The sequence below is a fragment of the Sturnus vulgaris genome, chromosome 26 (assembly GCF_052056855.1).
Source record: "Sturnus vulgaris isolate bStuVul1 chromosome 26, bStuVul1.hap1, whole genome shotgun sequence".
Classification (NCBI taxonomy): Eukaryota; Metazoa; Chordata; class Aves; order Passeriformes; family Sturnidae; genus Sturnus; species Sturnus vulgaris.
In genome coordinates this window covers 4,713,599-4,737,323 of record NC_142268.1, presented here as the reverse complement: position 1 = coordinate 4,737,323, position 23,725 = coordinate 4,713,599, and the positions used below count along the sequence as shown (strand labels likewise).

At 58.1% G+C, this 23,725-nt stretch overlaps 1 protein-coding gene across 1 annotated transcript; it reads right to left on the bottom strand.

Annotated features, from left to right (window-relative positions):
- Positions 1-6,156: 6,156 nt before the first annotated feature.
- MEX3D (mex-3 RNA binding family member D) lies at positions 6,157-17,724 on the bottom strand. The gene is made up of 2 exons (XM_014884439.2): positions 17,265-17,724; positions 6,157-7,563 (listed from the first exon to the last, which is right to left on the bottom strand). Exons 1-2 carry the CDS (start codon positions 17,722-17,724, stop codon positions 6,311-6,313), a joined length of 1,713 nt encoding a protein of 570 aa, XP_014739925.2. The 3' UTR covers positions 6,157-6,310.
- Between the last annotated feature and the right edge of the window lie 6,001 nt (positions 17,725-23,725).

Below are 23,725 nucleotides of genomic sequence, written 5' to 3'. Positions count from 1 at the left end.
TCAGGAACAGCATCCCTGTTCTTCTCCACAAACCCATCACGCTGCTATTCCACCTGGCAGGACACAACACCTGCACCAGCCTCAGCCTGCAGCTCCCCAGAGCAGTTTGGTGCAGAGCTCTGCTTGGACACAGTCCGAGCACCTGGGAAATGTCCCTGCACGAGTCACAAGTGGTGCTGGCCACACTTCTTCTCTTGCCCTGCTGCGTGGCTGCTTATGGGAACCAGCACAGTTTCCATAGTTTTACCCTCAGATAAGGAGTTTCAGCCCAGCAGGATCCACCTCCCACCCTGGGAGGGTGCAGAAGCTGCCATCATGATCTCCAGACAGGGGACCACTTGTACACAGCCCCTCTCCACTCCACCCCGCCCACAGCATTCCCTTACCTTTCCAGTAAAGTGGGAGACAATGAAAGCATCCACGAGTCTCTCATGTTTTTGGAAGTGGGAGATGCTGAAGGGGGTCTGGTAAAGTTTCTAGGCCCATGTCCCATCACTGCCTTGAGGCATCTGAAAAGCAAACAGTTCAGAAGAGGCAGTGGGGGGGCTCTGGGTGGTCACAGCAGCTTGTTCCCAGCAGCTCTCACCACCCTGCACTCCTCATTCAGCAGGTCCAGGATGCCAAGAGGGCCCTCAAGGAGCTTCAGGCATGGCTGGTTGTCATGGAAGATGAAAAACACCCAAGGAATCCCCTCAGTCATGTACTCCTCCTAATCCAGCTTGAAGATGTGCTGGAAGGCAGAAACAGGAAATTGGGAGTGGCCAGGAGGGGACAAAAGTGCTCAGCCCCCAAGCAGCAACTTGGTTTCCACATGAGCCCTGAGCAGCCCTTTCTGTAGAGCATTTTGAGAGAGAGCAGGGACCGTGCTGAGCCCTGGGCTTGCAGGGACTGCAGCACAGCCAAGGTGGAGACAGAGACACAAAATCAGCAGGGACATGCAAGGCCCCCCCTCAGTGGCTCCCAGCAAAGGGACACACCTGGGGACACCCCTGGGCGATATCCACCAGGTGAAAGTGCTGCTGGAGCTTCTCGTTGGGGTAGTTGATGTAGAACTGCTCAAAACTGTTGTGCTCAAACATCTGAGACCTGTGGGCAGCAGAGACCAGCGTGAGGCACCTCCCAGTCAGGGCCTCCTCAGCTCAGCTGTCCCCACTGCAGGGACAGGCACGGCTGTGTCCCAGCTGCAGCAGGACCGGGGTCAAGTTCTTCCAGGCAGGCCAGGAGAGGGGAGCTGCTCTTACCCAGATGTCCAGGATACCAGTGGAGGTGTGGTGACCCCTCAGCGACTGCAGGGCACGGCTGACCCTCCTCCCCATCGAGCTGAAGACCTGTCTGTGCATGTGCTTGGCCAGGGCATCCCAGGGATCCTGCCTGGACAGCGGCGTCACAAAGTCTCACCAGCAGTGACCAGCTTGGGGTGGCAGAGCCAGCGCATCACCTGTGACACCTCCATGCCCTGCAGAGCACAGAATAGCCCCAGGGTCTCGCTGCCTGGCTGCGAAGGGACAGTCTGCTCACTGAGGCTGGCCTGGCTGCAGCTCTGGGGACAGTTTGTGGGGGCATCAAGCCCTCTCCTACCTCCACAACACAGCTGTCCACACGCCCATGCCATCCTCTGATCACAGCGTGTCCCAAGTGCAGGATGGCAGCCAAAATGCTGAACAACTCCAGCTGCTCGGACTCAGTGACACCTGCAGGTGCAGCAAGGGAGGGGTCCTTCATGCCCACCCACATGAGGGACCCCCAGGCTGCCCCCACATCCCACAAAGCAGAGGGATGGAATTCTCAGTAAACAGCCAGGCTCTCCAGCACTCTTACCCCAGGGTCAGAGTGAGGACAGGGGGACAGCCAGCCCTGGGGACAGCCCTGCCCACCCCTGCACAGCCAGGACCTTACCCAGGAGGAGCCGGGAGTGCCAGGTGCTCTCCAAGCCCTCGGCATCTCTGGGCACTGGAGCATTGGGCCGGCAGGTGCAGTGGAAGGACCCTGCCCCACCTGACAGGGACATGTGTCAGGCTGGGACCCAGCACAGCCCTGCCCCATGGGGCTCCAAACCAGCCCCTCTCAGCCCTGGGCATCCAGCAGGAAGAAGGCAGGGCCGGATGGGATATTGGGAAGGAATTGTTCCCTGGCAGGGTGGGCAGGCCCTGGCACAGGGTGCCCAGAGCAGCTGTGGCTGCCCCTGGATCCCTCGAAGTGTTCCAAGCCAGGCTGGACGGGGCTTGGAGCAGCCTGGGACAGTGAAAGGTGTCCCTGCCCATAGAAGAGGACAAAAGGAGATGAGCTTTAAGGTCCCTCCCCACCCAAATCATTCTGTGATTCTGTGATTATCATCAGCAAGCCCCCTCCAGCACCCAGCCAGCAGCTGGGAGGGCAGAAGGGCTGGCACTGCCCAGCATGGGATAGGCTGGCAGAGATGGGGGTTGTGGGGACATGTGGGGACATTCACAGAGACCCAGATCCTGGAGCTCAGGCAGAACTGGTAGATGTTGGTAGCTCATCTCCTCTTTTGCCTGTGGATGAACAATGAAGTCACTCTGAAGTCATGGGCCACCCTGCAGCAGCACTGCAGCCCCAGATTTGGGGGCAAGAGACACCTTCCCCTCTCCTGGCTCAACTCAGCAGCATTGGGGTCACACCCCCCAGGGATGCTCAGAAAGAACAACCTCCCACTTGAAGGACTGGGGCTCCCACCCCAGAGACCCGCCTGGAAGGTGACACAGGACTTCTCAAGCAGGCAGGTTTTGATGGTGGCCCCTGTGACATTCCCTTGGATAAATCCAATCTCTGAGTATTTCTCAAAGTGGCTGCTGTTGTCATTCCTGGTTGCTTTTGCATTTCCAAATGCCTCACAAGCAGGGAGGGAGGAGGTTTTGGCTGGTCCCAGGACTCCAGGTGCTCTGTGGAGGTTCAGTCCCTGCCGCTCATTTCCCAGGTGAGAGCCCTCCAGACCTATAGGAAGGGCGTGAAACTCCCTCCAGCTCCTTCACAGCACCGTGGGTGGGACCCCTGAGCCCCTCACCTGCACATGCAGGTCCCTCACAGCCATGGGGTCCCCCATAGCCATAGTGTGACCCTCCCCTGCTGCTCCTGCCAGTCCTCCTGATGCCTTTGTCACTGACCCTAAAAATATGAATCAAACACATTAGAGTGATTAAAGGGTACCTTTATATGAAGATCCTCAGGTGCACAGATTTGTCATCTAGAAAAGGCTGAAGATGCACACTGCCTGTGATGTGTAGGGTTTTTATAGATTCTGCAAATTAGCATATCTGACAAGAATCCTCCAATTAGAAAAGCACCTGCTGAAATAATTCCCTCAGTTCTAGCAGCCTGTAGGCTCCCCCCCTTAGGATAAGATCCAGGCCCTGTTTACAAAAGGACGTCTCAGCTGGTTTCAGCCTTGGTTTCTAAGTCAAACCAAGATAGCACAGGGATCCTGGAAGTTGTTTTGTTCTTCTGCCTGGGAAAAGTGTGGAACTAGGCTACAACATGAAGCTACAAAGCAACAACTGAAGGATAGAGAGAATATATAAAAGAAAAAAGGGTAAACCCAAAAGAGCATCACTCCCCCTGCCCCGCCTTCAGCCCTTTATGGCCGGTAATTGTCACTAACTGGAGGGGGAGGGGATAATGTTCCCCCCTTCTCTTCACCCCCATTCTGTCCCCAAGCCCCCCCAGGCCGGAAGAGCTCCTGGGGCGGCAGCACCCCAAGACCCCTCCCGGCTCGGGCACCTCGGTAATCCTGATTTGGGACAAGCCAAGGGTCTGCATAAGAGGCACCCCAGGACCTCCCTTGGGGCAGACAGAGAAGCCTCCTCGGGCACCTCCAACACGGGGCACCCCAAACTCTCACTCCCCTCCCATCTGGGACACCCCAAGATCCCCTCGAGGGCAGCCAGAGACCTCTCCTGTTTAGGATACCCCAAAACTGTCCTCATCACACCCAGGGCCCCTCCAGGTCCCTCATGCAGGGCACCCCAAGGCCCCCCAGGCCACCCCACAGCTCAACCCCCCACCTCAGGACAGAGACTCCAGTAAGGATGGAAAGCAGCCACCCTTGCACTGGTGGTGCTCTGACACTTCTGGGTGTCCTAAAAGTGCCACTGTCTGGGCCCCCACTGCCCAGGGGTGTGTGCCACTGTGGGGCCATTTGCCATGGTCCCAGCTGCCCGTGTGTCCCCACAGCCCTGGGTGCTGCTCCCAGCACATCCCTGCTGTCCCCACACCCACAGTGGCCAGGCCAGCCCTGCAGGGCCACAATGAAACCCTGGTGCCACACGGAGGGTGGGTGCACCTGGGGACAGAGTGACAACAGCGTGTCCAAGTGAGGTGAGGAATGTCGAGCATGGAGAATAGATTGGGTTGGAAGGGACATCCCATCCATTAAAGCCCATCCAGTGCCACCCCCTGCCATGGCAGGGACACCTTCCACTGTCCCAGGCTGCTCCAAGCCCAATGTCCAACCTGGCCTTGGACACTGCCAGGGATCCAGGGGCAGCCACAGCTGCTCTGGGCACCCTGTGCCAGCCCTGCCCACCCTCCCAGGGAACAATTCCTGCCCAATATCCCATCCAGCCCTGCCCTCTGGCAGTGGAAGCCATTCCCTGTGTCCTGTCCCTCCATGCCTTGTCCCCAGTCCCTCTCCAGCTCTCCTGGAGCCCCTTTAGGCCCTGCAAGGAGCTCTCAGCTCTCCCTGGATCCTTCTCCTCTCCAGCTGAGCACCCCCAGCTCTCCCAGCCTGTCCCCAGAGCAGAGGGGCTCCAGCCCTTGGAGCATCTCCGTGGTTCCTCTGGGCTGGCTCCAGCAGCTCCACGTCCTCCTGCTGCTGTTCCCCAGGGCTGGGGCAGCTCTGCAGGTGGGGTCTCACCTGAGCGGGGCAGAGGGGCAGAATCCCCCCCTGCCCTGCTGCCCACGCTGGGGGCTCAGCCCAGGGCATGGACGGATTTTGGGACTGGGACCTGTTCAGCAGCACCACAATGCCCAGAGCAGGAGCATCTGTGGGGACAAGGAGAAGCCAGAGCCAGAGCAGGGTCACCCAGGCTGAACCGGGACAAATCTACCTGTGGCAGTGGCAGATTCCCCATTGCTTCCTGCTCCTGTCCCCAAGGTGGCACCTTCCTCCCTGGGCCCAAGGAAATGGGAACAGGTACCAAGAGGCTCCAGGCAGGGAGACACCGTAGCTAGCACAAGAATTCATATATAGTAAAAAGTCTTTATTAAGAAGGCTTTGAAGTCAAAAAATAAAACTCTTGATACAATTTTCATAACCGTCAAGTCAGCTCAGCAAATATATAATCAGTACTTTAGCCATGTAAGGTTAAAGGTCCGTTATTTTCTTTTTAAAATAAAATATATTTTAGTTTTTAAAATTTATTCAATAAAGTACATATTTTCCTATAAATTCCCTACATATACATAAAGAGGTAAAAAATAAAAACAGAAACAAAACAAAAAAAAAAAACAACAAAAAAAAACCAAACCCCAAACCCAACCAAAGAACAAAAAAGCAAACAAAAAACAAAACAAAAAAAAACTAAAATCCCCAAGCCAACCCCAAAATAAAATGGAGATAGAAATCTGTCTGGTTTTTGTGACATGGTGTGCTAACTGTGCCCCCTCCATTCCACAACCTCCTGACCTCACATCACACATTTCTGGGCAGTTTTCACATTGGCAAAATACACGATAGACCTGCATTACCAAAAAAAAAAAAAAAAAAAATATATATATATATATATATTTATAGAACCACTGAGAATCATCCAAAAAAAAAAAAAAAACCTACATACAAAAAGAACCACAAAAAATTATTATAATAATAATAGAATGATTTTAAAAAAATAAAAGACAACCCTTGCGTGTCCTAAAATAAAAAGTGCAACCGGACCTTTTCTTTCTGGTTATTTCAGTTTGCAAACGGAATACTGGTATTTGGGAAGGACTGGTGGAGAACAGCCGGGCTCCCTACCCAGCCCCACAGCCAGGTAAGAGTTAAAGCTATTCTGTAAACATCGGAGTTTCCTCCTCGCGGAATTCACGCCCCTCTTTCCTCATCCTCATCCTTGTCGTCTTTTTCTTCTTCTTCTTCGGCCCCTTCGCCCCCACCCTCCCGACCCCCCGGATTTGGCCTCCCCCCGCCCCCGCCGTGCCCTCTGCGCCTCTCCAGCTCCTCGCCAACGCCTCTCCCCCCTCCCCGCCCCGTGCACCCATCACTTCTGTAATTAAATAAAAAGCTCCATTTAAAGAGTATAAAGTCCTTAAAACGCCGTGGTGTTGGGGTGGAGGGGGCACCGAGCGAGCCCCCGGGCTAGGAGAAGATGTGGATGGCTTGGGTGGCGGGCACGTGGCACGCGGGGCACTGCGGCTGTGCCCGGCCGCAGATGCGCAGGGCGCACTCCATGCAGAACAGGTTGTGGCCGCAGGGCACCAGCGCGGCCATCACCTCGCTCTCCAGGCACACCATGCACTCCCGGGAGCTCTTGCGGTGCCCGTCAGAGCTGCTCGAGTCGGTGGGCGAGCCCGAGGCGGCCGAGATGCTGCCGGGCAGCGAGGAGGAGGAGGAGTAGCCGGTGCTGTTGGAGAAGGAGGAGAGCGAGCCCTGGGTGGGCAGCCAGGCCAGGGCGCCGGCGGGGTCGCTGGGGATGCGCCGCGCCGAGGGGTGCTCCAGCCCCGCCGCCCCGCTCTCGGGCAGGGTGGGCGAGTGGCGCGGCGTGGCCGGGCCGCTGTTGCGTCTCTGCGAGCTGTTGATGGAGGAGCAGCTGCTGAAGGCCTGCAGGGGGTTGCCCGAGCGCTCGAAGGGCGACCAGATGGTGGTGGTGGGCGTGGTGAGGTCGAGGGCCAAGAAGTCGAAGCCGAAGTCGCACTCGTCGGAGCCCAGCGGGGCCGGGGGCTCGCTGAAGGTGCTGTAGGGGCTGGTGGGGCTGGCGGCCGCCACCCGCCCGCTGTAGAAGGACTCGGTGGAGCCGCTGCCCAGGGAGCTGAGGCTGTCGTTGCGCAGCGCGGCCGAGGGGCGCTGGGCGGGGTGCGGGGCCTTGGCCCACGGGGCGGCCGCGCTGCCCTGCAGGTCCAGGCACACGTCGGTGCCGTTGGAGTGGAAGTCGTTGTCGGCGTTGACGTCGATGAAGGAGCCTGTCCTCATGGTGATGTGCGCCTCGATCTCCTCGCGCGCCCGGTCCACGTTCTCGGGCATGCCCGTCACCTCGAACACGGGCTCCTTGTCCCGGCTGGGCGTCACGATGTACGTGTGCGTCTGCTGCTGGATGCGCTTGATGGTGGCTCCCTTGGGTCCCACCACCAGCCCCACCACGCGGTAGGGGACCCTCACCTGGATGGTGGTCTGGCCCGGCAGGTTGGGGGGCCCCTGCATGGCCCCTGCCAGCCCGTTGACTTTGTTGCGCGTGGCCCGGATCATGGAGAAGTGCTCGGCGGCCGAGAGGATCTCCCGCTTGGCCATCTCCACGTCCTCCTTCCTGCCAGTGACGATGAACACGGGCTCCTCGCCCCTGACCGGTGTCTTGATGTATGTGTTGGTCTTGGCACGCAGGGCTTTGATTTTACAGCCTGCAGGGCAAGGAGAAGGGGAGAAAATGACACATCAGTGCTGAGGCATCATGGTGACCCTCTGCTCGCCCAGGATGGGACACAGTGGACCAGCAGGAATCAGGTCCCTTTGGCTCAGCATCTGCAACAGGGACACTCTTTAAGAGAGGGGTCCCTCCTGCCTCCGAGGCAGATGAGAGCTCTTGGCTCAGGGGGGCTGCCCTGACTTCTCCCAGCTCCTGGCACTGCTCTGACCCTCAAGGGTTGGGGATCAGCAGGATGCAGACTGCAGCCCTGCTCCAGAGGGGTGGGACAGGCGTGGGCAGAGGTGCCAGGACAGGCAGCCATGGGGGCACTATCAGGGCCACTGAGCAGGTGAGAAACTGGATTCACTCCAGAGGTGTGTAAGGAGGTACAAGGAGAAAAAAGATGCCAAGATGGAAAGGAAGGAAGAAGCTGTTTGGATCCTGCAGGTCCAGAGCCACCACCTCCCCTCCTCGTGCCACGGGAGGGATCCCCAGTGCCTAGGCTGGGGCAGGGGTCTCTCTGGGCTCCTACTCTCTCTGTTCTGCTTCCCCAGAAGGAGGAAGGTGATTCAGCAGGCAGAGCTGCCCATGGCTGGCTGTGGGATTGTGAGATGGTGCTGCAGCTCTGCCTTTGCCCTGGGCACAGCCCTGTCCTGGCCCAGCTGGGCTCTGCCTGCAGGTCCTGGCAGCATCATCCAGCCAAAGGCTCCTGCTCTCCTCTAGGGCAAAAGACTCCAACTCTCCTCCAGGGCCACTTTGCTTTGCTCCAGAGGAGTAGTCTGTGGCTGCCAGGCCAGCTGCACTCCCTGCACCCCAGCCGTAATTGCATCCACTCTTCATTAAATCCCTGTGAACCAGGCACAGTGCAAGTGGAGCCGAGTTCAGTGGCCACTGGCACACAGCAGTGAATGACCCCTGTCTGCCCCCTCCCACCCTTGAGCTTTGCAGAGCATCCAACACAAAGCTGGGAGCTAGCAGGGATGGAAGATGTTCCATGGGAGCTCTGAGCTGTCCCCGTCCATGGCTGCTGCAGCTCCTGTGGATAAACAGCTCCACTCCTCCGGGCACAGCCGAGCAGCTGCCAGTGCCTGCCTGGCTCCTCTGTGAACAGCTCAGGGCACTCCTTCCCCTCCTCCTCTTCCCAGACGCTCCCTGAGGAAGGGCAGGGCTGCTCTTCCAGCTGGGAGGCTGGAGAAGGAGAGGCCTTGAAGGCTGAAGGGCCTCAGCACATGAAAGATGCAGAGCTGCTGGAGAGAGTCCAGAGAGATGCTCCAAGGGCTGGAGCCCCTCTGCTCTGGGGACAGGCTGGGAGAGCTGGGGGTGCTCAGCTGGAGAGGAGAAGGATCCAGGGAGAGCTGAGAGCTCCTTGCAGGGCCTAAAGGGGCTCCAGGAGAGCTGGAGAGGGACTGGGGACAAGGCATGGAGGGACAGGACACAGGGAATGGCTTCCACTGCCAGAGGGCAGGGCTGGATGGGATATTGGGCAGGAATTGTTCCCTGGGAGGGTGGGGAGTACTGGGTTTCTGTAGTCAGGTTTTGGTAGCAGTGAAGTTACAGGGGTGGTTTCTGTGAGCAGCTGCCAGAAGCTTCTCCTGTGTCCAGCAGAGCCAATTCCAGCCAGCTCCAGGATGGACCTGGCACTGACCAAGGCCCAGCCCAGCAGAGATGGTGGGGATACCTCGGGATCATGGATTTAAGAAGGATAAAAGGTCTTGTGCAGTTGTAATTGGGTCTAGAGAAGAGCAGGGTTAGAAGATGTGAGAGAAGCAGCTCTGCAGACACCCAGGACACGGCAGGAGGAGGGGCAGGAGCTGCTCCAGGCACTGCAGATTCCCCTGCAGCCTCTGGGGAAAACCATGGTGAAGGCCATGGAAGTGCACAGGGGTGCAGAGATGCACCCGCAACCCCAGAGGAGCCCATGCTGGAGCAGGGACATGCCCGAAGAAGGTGTGACCATGTGGGAAGCCTGATCTGGAGCAGGGTCCTGGCAGGGACCTGCAGACCCATGGAAAGAGGAGCCCATGCTGGAGCAGGTTTGCTAGAAACACTTGTGACCCTGAGGGGGACCCAGGCTGGGACACTGTGTGACCTGTGTCCCACGGGAGGGACCCCACACTGGGGCAGGGAAAGGCTCCAACTCCTCTCCCTGAGGAGCAGCAGGAACAATGTGGGATAAACTGACTGTGATCCCCATCCCCATCTCCCTGCGCTGCTGGAGGGTGGAGGGAGAGCCCAGGAAGGAGGGAGGGAGGGGTAAGGGGAAGGTATTTTTAAGATTTACTTTACTTCTTATGATCTTGCTCTGATTTTGTTAAAAATGAATTCAATTAGTTGAATCTAGTTGAGTCTGTTTTGCCCTTCACAATATTGGGTGAGGGATCTTTCCTTGCCTTTATTTCAATCCATGAACCCTCTGTTTTATTTTCTCTCCCTTGTCCACTTGTGGAGGGCAGTGACGGAGCAGCATGCAGGGGATGCCTGGAACCAGCCAGCATCAACCCACTACAGTGAAACAGGGTGCCCAGAGCAGCTGTGGCTGCTCCATCCCTGGCAGTGTCCAAGGCCAGGTTGGACAGGGCTTGGAGCAGCCTGGGACAGTGCAAGGTGTCCCTGCCATGGCAGGGGTGGCACTGGATGAGCTTTAGTATCCCCCCCAAAACAAACCATTCTGGGATTCTGTGACTCAGCCAGGGCTGGAATGGCACAAGTTGAGTCAGGTCTGTCCCAGCCAGGTAAATCAATCCAGGCTCTCCAGCAGCACCTGGAGAGCAGAGGGAGAAGAGGAGCTGTGCTGTTCCTGCAGCCCCAGGTGTGCTGCAATTCCCAGGGCATTGAGCCTCGTGGATGACAAGAAGTAAAAAACTGTCAGAGAGCAGCAGGAGCTGCCCTGGGTGTCACAGCCAGGCCCTTCTGCACCACTAACCCCTGGCAGGTGGATTTATGGCTGGGGCACACAGCAAAGCAATGGCCCAAGGACTGGGGCAGGGCAGAACCATGGAAGGTGACATTTACTGAATTATTATCATGTGCCAGCTCCTATAGGGCTGTCCTGGCAGAGGTGCCTACAACTCCCACGTTCCCCTCCCAGATTTATCCTGTAAGATCTGCCCCTGCTCCACTGCTTGGCAAACCAGGACAAGCCCAGGGCAGTGGGAAGAGGCTCTGCTGGTGCCTCCCATGGGCACCAGCCTCATGCCCAAGGTCCCAAATTCATCCTTTGCGGCATCACGGAATCATGGAATATCCCAGCTTCGAAGGGACTCACCAAGATGGAGTCCAGCCCCTATTCCTGCACAGACAGCCCAACAGTCCCACCCTGAGCATCCCTGAGGAGCTTGGGCAGTGCCCAGCACCCACGGGTGGAAGAACCTTTCCCTGAGCTCCATCTCAATCCTCACCAAGTGGCAGTTTCAGGATGCAAAGCCACTGGCAGCTCCAGGAGCTGCACACAGAAGCCACTCAGGAGCCACATCCCATGGGGGACATGGCCCAGTGAGGCTCTTCCTCACACCAGCAACACCAGTGGGACCCAAATGATGTCAGCACTAAAGAGAGGAAGAGTTTGTCTGGCTGCTTCTGTGAGCTCTTCACAGGGACAAAGCCAGAAACCTTGGATAAAAATCAAAGGGGTGCCTGGCTTGGCCAGTTCCACCCTCCTCAAACCAGCAGCACAGGAATAATGTCCCCAGCCCATGGCTGCTGGATGCTGCCAGGGCCATGGATGGCACCAAACACAGCTGGAGTGGGAGCTGGGTATCCCTGGGGAGGGGTAGGAGAGGATGGCACATATGGAAGAGTTGGGGTGTGGTGGGGGTGGGGTCACCCCCACCTGTCCCAGAACCAGGGAGAATTGGGAAGGGAGGCACGGCCAGGGAAGGCACTGCCTGAGGCCATGTGCTGGCACCAGCACCAGGAACTGAGCCTGGAGGAGTCTCCAGCATCGGGACACACCAGGGGACCAATCTGTCCTGCCCTGTCCCCAGGTCCAAACTCCTCCTGAGGCAGCCCCTGGCCGCAGGGACTGCCAGGCAAAGGTCCCAAAGGCTGCAGGGGGCAGGATGGGCAGGATGAGCTGCAGCCTCCCCTGCACAGGAGTGCTGAGCCCCGCCCAGCACAGCGAGCGATGGCTCTGGGACACCGGGAACTGCTGAGGGGACACAAACACAACCTCCCAGCAGGACACCCCTGTCCTGCAGCACACCTGCACCCCTGAGGGGCTGAGCCAGGGCTGCCCCTGAGGATGGCACCTCGTGGCTTAACCCCCGAGAGCCACATGGACCTGAACTGTAACCTGGGGGTTTATCCAGCAACTGCAGCTGGGAATCATGGAACAGTTTGGGTTGGAAAGGACCTCAGAGTTAGTCTTGTTCCACCCCCTGCCATGGGAAGGGACACCCCCACTATTCCAGGCTGCTCCAAAACCGTGGGACACTGCCAGGGATCCAGGGGCAGCCACAGCTGCTCTGGGCACCCTGTGCCAGGGCCTGCCCACCCTCCCAGGGAACAATTCCTGCCCAATATCCCATCCAGCCCTGCCCTCTGGCAGTGGAAGCCATTCCCTGTGTGCTGTCCCTCCATCCCTTGTCCCCAGTCCCTCTCCAGCTCTCCTGGAGCCCCTTTAGGCCCTGCAAGGAGCTCTCAGCTCTCCCTGGAGCCTTCTCCTCTCCAGGTGAGCACCCCCAGCTCTCCCAGCCTGTCCCCAGAGCAGAGGGGCTCCAGCCCTTGGAGCATCTCCGTGGCCTCCCCTGGACTGGCTCCAGCAGCTCCACATTGTTCTTGTACTTGGAATGATCCAGAGCAGTACGAGACATTTCAGATGAGCCCCTGCGAACCTCCACCCCAGCACGTTGTGACACCAGCCTGGATGGCCACACCCCCGTGAAGCTGCTGCAGGATCAGGGTCGTGCCAGATGTGGCAGGGACCTGGAGCTCCTGAAAGTGCCAGCCCAGGCAGTGCCACACCTCAGCCCAGCAGCAGCAGGTGGCATCCACACATTCCCGTGGCCCAGGGCTGCTGTGCAGCACCAACGGCAACAGAGCTTAACAAAGTGCCAGACTTTGCTCCAAGTCTTCATCGAAGCAGCTTTAAAAGTCCAGATAAAACCAGCCCAAAACCAGAGGCAGGATGGAGGGAACACACCCAGGCGTGCTTCAGCCCCAAGAGCCCTTTGTGAACACCAGAGCCCAGGTCTCACCAGAGCCTCAGAGTGGCTCAGCTGCTGTGTTACATCTCTTTGGTGGAACTCTGAGTCTCAAACTCATCCTGACACCCCACAGCCACCCTCAGCTGCCAGCAAACCCCAGCATTCAAAGGTCTGACCCCCCACCCTGCAAGTCACAGCCTCCTGTGCCACCGCACCCAGCTCTGCCTGCAGTAACAGCCCCGATGGGGGGTGAGCAGGACACTCTTCCCAAACTGTCTCAACTCTATGCCCTCCTCTTTCACCCTTTCCCCATCCCACACGGCTCCCTTTACACTCCACTCTGCAAAATTGCCCTGGCTGAACCTATCCCGCCTGTCCTTGGGATGGGACACTGGTAATTTCTGACAAGAAACAGAATCCCAGGGAATTCTCCCCGGGATAACGGTGATGATGGAGGCAGCACCCTAGGAAAGGTGGCTGCTCTCCCTGGACATGCCCACTTGGCATCACCAAAGAAAACTTGGCATTCTGCAAGAAGCCTCAGACAAATCAGGGCTGAGACCACTGCAAGAGCCCATGAAAACCAGTACAGCACCGGGAGAGAGGGCTGGGAAGAGCCTCTCCATCCTCTGTGCTCCAATGCCCACACTGGAGGTGATGGATCCCACGCAGCTCATCCACACCCTGATCCCAGCCCAGCCTGGGCAGCCTCTGCTCCCCCATCAGCTGCCTCCTGCACACAAGGAGGACAGAGACAGCTCATCCCCTTGCCCAGACCACATCTCTGCTTGGCCAAGGAGGTCTGTGCTGGCAATGCCCAGCTCTGAGCTGGTGAAACCAAAAAAGTGCCAGAAGAGCTTTTCTGGAGGAGCGTCTGATGGCAGCAGGCAGGAGGATGTTGTCGGTCACAGGCTTGGGAACCCTCTGGTGCCTCGCCCCTGGAGTGCCCTACCCAGGGCTCTTCCTCTTCCCCAGCTCTGCAGCATCTCCTGGCCTCTGATCCAGAGTTCTGGAGCTCCCAGTCCCCTTCGTTTCCAGTGAACGGCACAGGATGGGCCAGGACTGGGGCCAGGCATGGAGGAGAAAATGCTGCATATCCATCACAGCTCCTCTCCCCGTGCTGAGTGCTCCTTCCCAACTCTGCACAGGGAACAAACTCATCCCTGCTGCAGGAAGTGAACACATCACACCTTGGCTTCTCCTCCAGACACTGAAGAGCAGGGCAGGGAGGCTGGGCTCCTCTCCTTGGGACACAGTGTGCAGCCAGTGCCAGCTCTCAGATGTACAGGCAGATCCTTCAGCAATCAGATCCATCTGTGTGACCAAGCTCAGGAGTTCTCAGCTCTGCTATGGCCCAGCTGGGAGGAGGCAGCCAGGAGGATGTGCCAGGTGCCTCCAAGGACATGGCACCTGGGCAGGAGACAACAGAGAGCAGCAACCCAGGGCTCTGAAATGAGAGGATTCCTTGCACCCCTGTGATCCATGGTGAGGTTACAGGTGCCCAGGCTGACCCAGAGAGGCCCATGGTCACTCTGTGCATCCTCTCAGCACTGGAATGCCAGCCACACTCCAGCAGCGAGGAGAGGTGCCATGTGCCATCCTTCCCTGGATCTACCCTTCGAGCATCTCAGCATCTTCTATAAACAGCAACTTTCCTTTTGTAGAGCTGTGACAGTCCCTGAGTGTCACAGATGGGGAGAGGAGCTGTGGCTCCATCTCATGGGAGGTGCCTGGTGTGGGAGGGGAGAGTAGACGCTGCTGGAATGCCCCTCCAAAGCTGGGGCAGCAGGAATCCACACCAGCCCATGTGCCAGAGTCAGGGCAGCTCTAACACCTGCCCCGTGCTCCTGGTGACTCCTGTTATCCCCATGGCTCTCTCTGCAGGATGGCAACATGAGCCCATGCTGCTCCAATCCATGCCCACGGCACTTTTTGGAGATGGTCCCTCCCACAGCAGGAGTCATGACCAGGCTTGCAGGCGAAGGCACAGCCAGGGAATCCCGCCCGGCCACGCAGCCGTGTGGGCAGGGGGGGAGAGGAGCTGCAGATCCCAGCAGGCAGATGCTGCTCCACGGTGTCACTGATGTCAATCTGGACATGGGGTCATGACAAACATTCCTCCAGCTCAGGGAAGAAAACACCAATTTGATTCAGAGAACCAAGATTTACCTGATGGACTGCTGCTGCTCCTTTGTGAAAGGGTTAAATTAGGATATCTGGAGGAGAGAAACTGAAGAAAAGGAGCAGAAGTTGTGTCCAACTGCCTGTGTCCCATCTCAGCCTGCACAGGACAGGACATCCATGTGTTCCTGGTCCCCACTTGCCACAGTGGCCAGGTCTGGGCAAAGCAGGACAGCTCCCAAAGTGCCCCAAGGTGTGTGGGAGAGATCCTGAGCGTTGCCCTGACTCCAGCCCTTTCCAGGGCACCCGAGATGCACATCTTCATCCCTTTCTATGTTCCAGGTATGACAGCAGCACAAATTCCTGCTCCCTGGGTCATAACCAGGCTGGGCAGTGAAGGAAAGACAAGAGTGACAGGGCAGTGTCACCAGCGGGGCACATTTTGTCGATATACCACAATGAGGATAGTCCAGCCAAACATCCTAAAGCTCAGCTCTACAGCCAGACCCCACTGCTATGGGGCTGCCAACACTGAGGGAGACTCGCAGCGGGGAGCTGGGAACCAGAAGGACCTGGGAGGCAGCACCGGGTGGGTGAGAAGGGCTCTGCTCTGTGTGAGCCCCGAGGAATAAGCTCGGTGTTGCTCAGGCTACACCTGAGCATCCTTGCTGTAATCCAGCTGCCAGTGATACAGAGAGGAGCTGGAGTACAGACGCTGCTGCCAGCCCCGTGCTGCCCGATCCCACAATGTGATCGAGAGTGCTGAGTGCCCCTCCCCAAAAGAAACCCAGTGCAAGGCCACCACACTGCATCCCAGCAGGCCAAGAGCAGGAGAGGGGCAGGAAACACAAGAGGAAACCCCTGGAGAGGGCTGCTCCTCCTCATGGGCTGGGGCTGCAGCTCACGGCTGGCCCCAGGTCACCTCCGAGCCCACACTGTGCTCCTCAAGCACCCCTCTTCAAACCAATATAATAATTCCTTTGGCAGTATTTCTTTCAAAAGTTTCACAAGCCCGTGAAGCTCAGCGAGCACCCGAACTCCACCAAGGTGTTTGGGCAGGTACCTGGCTGTGCACCAAACTCCTCGGGGTGCTGGAGGGGCAGCACCGAGGTCTCACCACTCTCAAACACCCAGGGAAAGGAAGGCACCGACCGGCAGCTCCCGGGCCGAACGCAGCCATTCCCCGGCAGAAACAGCGGGTTCCCAGCACAGCCCAGCCCCCGGCCAGGTTCGCTCTCAAGCCGCCGGACCCCGTGGCTCCGCAGAGCTCGGCGAGGCTATCAAAGCCAGGTGTCCATGCAGCCCGGGAGGAGGAGGAAGAGGAGGAGGAGAATCCTCGGGAGCAGGGCGCGGTGCCACGCTCCGCTCCCCTGTCTCTGCCCCGCCGCTCGCCCGACCCGGCGGGGTCCGGCAGCCCGGGGGGACCCCCCGCCGGGGGCTGGGACCGCACAGGGGTGCACGGAAAGTTGGGAGGCCGGGAAGCGGGGCCGGCTGGGAGGCAGCGCAGGCCAATGGGAAGCGCAGAGCATGATGTCACCGCGCTCATCACAGCATGGCTCTGGCTAACAAAGAGAACAATGAGCCTGCCCAGTTCCCCGCTTCCCCCCTGGAAAAAAAGCCCCCCGACCCCCGACCCGCAGCCCCCCGGGCACGGAGGGCTGGGAGCCGCCGGGCGAGGGCAGGGCTGGGGTGCCAGAGCCCACAAGGGCAAAACACCCCGGAGGTCACGCTCCCTGCCAGGGGATTCCTGCCGGGATCCCTGCGGGCAGCTGCTCTCTTCCTTTTCCTTTTTATTCCTTAAATCCTCCGCCCTAGGTATTTTCTTTTTGATTTTTCAAGGTGAAAGTTTGGTTTATTTGGTATGTCCTGGAGACAAAGCCCACTCCAGGCACACCCACCCGGCGGGGGCTGGGGCGTCCCTTTGTGACAGCTGGGTGCGAGGGGCTCCTCGGCTGCCTGCGGAGCTCCGGCCACCTACAGACGAGCCGGTTAATGACCATTTATATCGGGTTTATCAGGAGGATTTGTATACGAAGTCGGAGATGAGGGGCACCGTTTACACACCGGGTTTGAAATACGGAGCTGGAGGGGAGGGGGCAGAGGCACAACTACAATGAAAGCAAAGCCCTCGCCTCGCTCCGTGTCCTGCCAGCTCCCATGGACTCGCGTGGCTCCCGGGAACTTTCCGTGAGCACCCGGCGTTACCCCACCCGGGTCGATGGAGTTTCATTGCTATTTCCAGGCAGTTCGGTGGGACCGGCGCGGAGCGCAGCTCCCGGGACCCGCGGCCGACTTTCGGGGCCGCGGGAGCTGTCGCCGTTGAGTTTCCGCCTCCGCACGGAGACAAAGCCCCGAAACTGCCCCGAATCGCGGCGGGCCGGCGCGAGGGAGGGGGGTGCCCGTGTCCCGCCGTGTCCCCACGCCGCGTTACCTTGCCGGCCCACGATCTCGGCGACGTGCTCGGAGCTGGGCACGGGCACGCACTCGGTCATGTTCACGCTCTTCTTCCTGTTCGCGGGCGGCTCGGGCAGCAGCGCGGGCGGCCCCAGCGGCGGGGCCAGGCTGCCGAAGGCGCCCGCGGCCGGGGCGGGGGCCGGCACCGGGGAGCCGCCGCCGCCGCGCTCCCGCTCCCTTAGGCCGCCCGGCCCCGCGCCCCCCGCCGGCTCCTCCGCGCCCTCCAGCCCCAGCAGCGAGAGCTGGTCCAGCGCGAACCTCAGCGCGGCGGCTTCGCCCTGCGCCGGCGGCCCCGGCGGCCCCTCCCGCTCCCGGCCGGGCTCGGGCTCCGGCGGCGGGTCCTGCCCGGCGGGCGGCGGCGGGCTGAGCAGGGTGAGGCAGCGCGGCGGGCCGCGGGCCGGCTGCCCGGGCTCGGGCTGGTACATGGAGCCGGGCATGGCGCGGAGCGGGCGCGGAGCGCAGCGGGCCGGGGCCGGGGCGGTGCCGCTGCCCGGGGCCGCCGCCGCCGCCTCCCTGCGCCCCCCGCCCCGCCCGGCGATGGGCCGGGCCGCGCCCGCCGCGCGCATGCGCGCTACGGCCCCGCCCTCCGGCTCGGGCCCTCCCGCCGCGGCCCCGCCCACCAGACCACGCCCTTGCGGGCCCCGCCCTCCCCGCGGAGCCGCGACCCCGGCCCGGGCCGGCCCGAGGGGTTCCAGCATTTGGGGGGTCTGAGCATCCCGGGGGGGCCCGAGCGTGGGGCAAGGGGCATCGCAGGGGTATGGGAGGGGTCCGAGCATCGCTGGGGCGTTCTGAGCATCCCGGGCAGCTCCGAACATCCCGGGAAGGATCCGAGCGTCCTCGGAGGGGTCTCCTAAAATTACAGGGGGTACTGAGCGTTCCAGAGGCACTCCAGCATCGCGATCGTTTTGAGCATCCCGAGAGGTTCCAGGAATCCGAAGGGAACCCCGACCATGGCTGAGAGGCGGGTATCGAACATCCCGAGGGGTTCGAGCATCCCCGGCGCACGGCACCGCCGCCCTCCCCCCAATCCGCAGCTCAGACACGGCTGTTCCCATCGCGGAGCCGGGGCTGAGCTGCCTGAAAAACGCCGCCGAAACCGAGGGAGGCGGGAGGCAATCGGCGCGGAGGTGACAGCCCCGCAGTGCCACCGCTGCCACCGTCACTCAGCAGAGGGGAGCGAGCAGGTCCGTGGGTACCGCTCGACCCCGCAGGGACCGGAGGCGCGGCAGCTCCTCCCGGTACCGGGCAGCGGCTCCCCCCGCCCCTTGCAGGCACTCGGGGACAGAGCCATGGCACAGCCCCGCCGCACTGGGACCGCTGAATTCCTCCTGCTCGCCGAGTTACTAAACTTAAGAAAACGTAAAATCTGTCTTCCCCCTCACCAGTTCCCCTTGGATCTTCAGCTTCTATTTCACGGGGTGCCAGAGCCCTTTTGGGTGGAAGGGACTGTCGAGTTCCAACCCCCAATATTGCTGCTCATGCTCAGCAGCAGCGTCACCTGGTTCTGCCTGACAGAACCACAAACACCTCAACAGCCTGGATACCCCCGGACCAGGGATCCCAGTCACCTTCCCCACAACAGCAGGTCACCACCACAGCAGGTCCCTGCTGCCATGGATGTCCCTTCCATGGCTCACTGCCAAGCAGCTGCCTCCAACCCCTTTGTCCAAGCTGGGCCAGGGCTTTACAGAGCCCTTCCACAGCCAGGACTTTAAAAAACCTTCTCTGGCCGTGCTGGCCCAGCACACTCCTTCCCTGGAAAAACACAGACCAATTCCCAGCTCACCCAAGATCCCACATGCCCAGACATTCCCATTCCACAGCTCGACACTCAAGTTTAATTTTCTCCATTTACACATAATTGTTAATTGTCTTTCCCAATCACCATCTTTGGGATTAATTCAATCGTTTGGCTTGGGATTGTTTTTAATTGCAAGAACCATCAGTGTCTGGGCTAGAAACCCCCCCTTCAATCCACCCACTCTGTTCCCATTTCAGATCCCAGGAAACATTAACTCCTGCTTCTCCATGGCCCCAAAACACATGGGCTGGCCCTGTGCAGAAGCTGGTGACTCTTCTATGGACAGAGATTTTCACATTCTGATACTTTGAAAAGGACACCTGAAACTTCTGTGGGATCTTTCAAGCAAGGTAACAGCCACAAAGAACTGTCTCCTTAATTCCTTCCCCTCCTCTCACCTGACAACTAAACTCATCATCTTCCAGATGCTAAAAAGTTTAATGAAAACAGTTAACAAACTGCTTCTCCTCCTGCTTTGCCCCTTCTTCCTCTCCTCCTGCTTTCTCTCCAGAGGACTCAGCTGTGAACTCCCACCAGCCCTTTCCTTCTGTCAGGCTGTTGCAGAGAAACCTGGAACAACTTCTGTTTTCCCCCCAGACAGCTTGATTTCATGGAGATGTGTCCTATCCATCCTGATTCCTGTGCTTACACAGATCCAACAGCATCAGCACAGCTCTGGGAATCCTCCCACTCCAGACCTGCCTTCACCATGCCATGAGCTGTTCAGAGAGCTGGCAGGCTCCAGGATTATTGCATGGAATCCTTGAATATACCAGCAGGAATAGACCCACAGGGATCCCTGTCCCTGCAGAGACCCCCCAACAATCCCACCCTGAGCATCCCTGAGAGCGCTGTCCAAACGCTCCTGGAGCTCTGGCAGCCTTGGGGCCGGGACCATTCCCTGGGGAGCCTGGGCAGTGCCCAGCACCCTCGGGGGGAAGAACCTTTCCCTGAGCTCCATGCCAACTCCTGACACAGCTCCATACCATTTTTGGAATGAGGGTTTGCACCTATTGAGGAGAGAAGCTTCTCCTTCAGGAACAGGCACAGGAAACCCAAGTCTGAGCTATCCCCCCCTTTGCCCTTTTACTTCCCAAAATATTTAACATAAGCTGAAACAACTTAAAATAGTGGGGTTTCCATAACTTGAGACAGAAGGGTACAACCCATCCTGTCTGAGCTCCTTTTGTTCTCAGATAATGGAGGAAAGTCAGGCATGACCAACACTGACTCTCCACCAGGCAAACTTGAGCACCCCAAGAGGAGGGCACAGGTACCTGAAGGGCTCCTCAGGGATGTCCTTGCTGCAGTTCCAACACCAAACACACTCCCGGCCATCACAGGCCACCACATCCCCAGCTCTGAAGCCAGTGACACGTCCTGTACATGGGCTTTCAAAACCCCCTCAGGAGCTGCACTCCCAACACTGCCATTTTTATCTCTCTGCTCTCTCAGTCCTTCTGAGAAATTTCTACTCGAGTCCAACAACACCCAGGGAAACTGCCAGTTGTTATTTTAAGCACTTTGGCAAACCTGGTTTGTAGATGTTGTGCCTCTGATCTGTTCCATTTTCAGCAGAACTAGCTCACACTTTCTTCTGAGAGTCTTAATTCCACACATGACACCAAGTGGCCTTTGGGGTTTTTTTAACCTGAGCAATTAGCAGTTCTTAAAGAGACTTGTGTCTCCCATTAACAGAGGAAATGAGTCTACAAACCAGAGAAGTTGTTCAGCACAACTCTATTTCTTTACCAAAACATGACCATGCAGAAGAACCAACTTCACTAAACACAAGAGGAAAGAGAAGGCATTTGCTTGCTGCTTCCAAGCCCATCTGTCCAGGTGCTTCCCCATTTCCCAGCCAAAGTCATTCCTAAATGTTTGTACCACCTGTAACTATTTGGTGTCTGACCATTAAAGCTGTGGCTGCCCCATCCCTAGAGGTGTCCAGGGCCAGGCTGGACAGGGGTTGGAGCAACCTGGGACAGTGGAAGGTGTCCCTGCCCATGGCAGGGGTGAACTGGATGGGGTTTGAGGTCCTTTCCAACCCAAACCAGTCTGGGTATCTGTAGTCTACAGAATAAAGATATCCCCAAAAAGAACAATAGAATCCCATGTACAGACAGGGAATTCCAGAACACTGAACTAAAGCACACCAGGTGTCACAGCCCATTAAGGTGTTTCCTATATGGAGAAAAAGCAACAGAAGTTCAGCAGAGCATCAGTGCTACCACAGCTCCCAGCTCCCTCAGGAACAACTCTGCAACTGCTGCTTATTCCAGGTCAAGTGAGCAATGGCAGAAGTGACAACATCTGAGCTGGAATGCTTATTCTGCAATGAGGATCATCCTTTGTGGATCCACTCCTAAAGATGGGATTAGTAAATGCAGACAGGGAAATGTTCCTGCTCCCCCACCAAACAAACCCCAATTTCTCATAGAATTATCCCAAACTGATTTAGGTTGGAAGGGATGCTAAAGATCATCCAGTTCCACCCCTGCCATGGCAGGGACACCTTCCACCATCCCAGGCTGCTCCAAGCCCCGATGTCCAACCTGGCCTTGGACACTGCCAGGGATCCAGGGGCAGCCACAGCTGCTCTGGGCACCCTGTGCCAGGGCCTGCCCACCCTCCCAGGGAACAATTCCTGCCCAATATCCCATCCAGCCCTGCCCTCTGGCAGTGGAAGCCATTCCCTGTGTGCTGTCCCTCCATCCCTTGTCCCCAGTCCCTCTCCAGCTCTCCTGGAGCCCCTTTAGGCCCTGCAAGGGGCTCTCAGCTCTCCCTGGATCCTTCTCCTCTCCAGGTGAGCACCCCCAGCTCTCCCAGCCTGTCCCCAGAGCAGAGGGGCTCCAGCCCTTGGAGCATCTCCGTGGTTCCTTTGGGCTGGCTCCAGCAGCTCCACGTCCTCCTGCTGCTGTTCCCCAGGGCTGGGGCAGCTCTGCAGGTGGGGTCTCACCTGAGCGGGGCAGAGGGGCAGAATCCCCCCCTGCCCTGCTGCCCACGCTGGGGGCTCAGCCCAGCACAGGGGGGGTTTCTGGGGTCAGTGCCCATGGCCAGGGCAGGTTGAGCCTCTCACCACCAACACCCCAAATCCTTCTCCCCAGGGCTGCTCTCTATATTTTACCATTTTTCTAAATCACAGCACATTAGCCAAATTCTATAAAATAGGATCCAAAATCTAGAGGAAAAATACTTTTAAAGAGTGATTATAGCTGCTCTTCTCCTCTTTAGGAGGTCAATCTCTACTTTCTGCAGCTCTCCAAGCACATGCAAATACCATGCAGAAAGCACAGGCTTGGAGCACAGCATAGAAGAGGTGCTGCAGCTCCGAGCAGAATCACAAAAAGCCCTTACTCTGTGTGGGAAGGCTTAAGTGAATATTTCAGCACATCAGGAGCTGAATCACTGCATGTGGGTGGAGCCAGACAGATTGACAAGATCTGGAACTTGAAAGATGACCTCAGCCTGAGATCAATCATCCCACAAAGTCGCTGACTGAGGGAACAGCATATGGGGACAGCTCAAGGTGATGAGGCTCAGTGTCACCGTGCTGTGCCACAACTGCAGTAGAGGCACAAGCTGAGGTCACCCAAACCTGGCCCACTGTGATGTCTCAGCTCCACCAGGCCGAGCAGCCTTCTCTGTTACTCTTGGCATCCCCACCACAGCACCTGCAGAGACCCCCTCCCTACAGCAGGACATGAAAGAGGCACCTTGGGGGAAGCCATTAGAAAAGGGCTCTTTTTCATGCATTAGATTAATGAAGAATTGAGCTGTCAGGTAATGACTTTGGAGTTGTGGAGAAGCCAACTTGATGGAAAGCTAAGAATTAATTGCAGATCAGACAAAAACATGAAAAAATAAAAGCTGGTACACCACGCTTTCAGGTTTGACAGCCCTTCAGATCACTAAACCCCACAAGATGTGCCCAGTAGGCTAATCCAGGACATGGAACTGGACTCATCTTGCAAACAAAAACAAGTTAGGAACTTTTTAAGATTCAACTTTTTCCAAAAGCTCAAGCTTGGGGGTCTATACCCCACCTGGAGCACTGTGTCCAGCTCTTGATCCCCAACATCAGGAGGACGTGGAGCTGCTGGAGCCAGTCCAGGGGAGGCCATGGAGATGCTCCAAGGGCTGGAGCCCCTCTGCTCTGGGGACAGGCTGGGAGAGCTCTTGAAGAAAGAAGAGGAAGAGAAGAGGAAGAGAAGAGCTGAGAGCTCCTTGCAGGGCCTAAAGGGGCTCCAGGAGAGCTGGAGAGGGACTGGGGACAAGGCATGGAGGGACAGCACACAGGGAATGGCTTCCACTGCCAGAGGGCAGGGCTGGATGGGATATTGGGCAGGAATTGTTCCCTGGCAGGGTGGGCAGGGCTGGCACAGGGTGCCCAGAGCAGCTGTGGCTGCCCCTGGATCCCTGGCAGTGTCCCAGGCCAGGTTGGACATTGGGATTGGAGCAGCCTGGGACAGTGGAAGGTGTCCCTGCCATGGCAGGGGTAGGACTGGATGGGCTTTGAGGTCCCTTCCAACTCAAACCATTCTGGGATTCTATGTTTTAGAAAACTTGTCATTTGTAAATGCAAATGAAACCAGATTTCTTCAGCAAAGCATTTCTGAATTTTGCCACTGAAGACA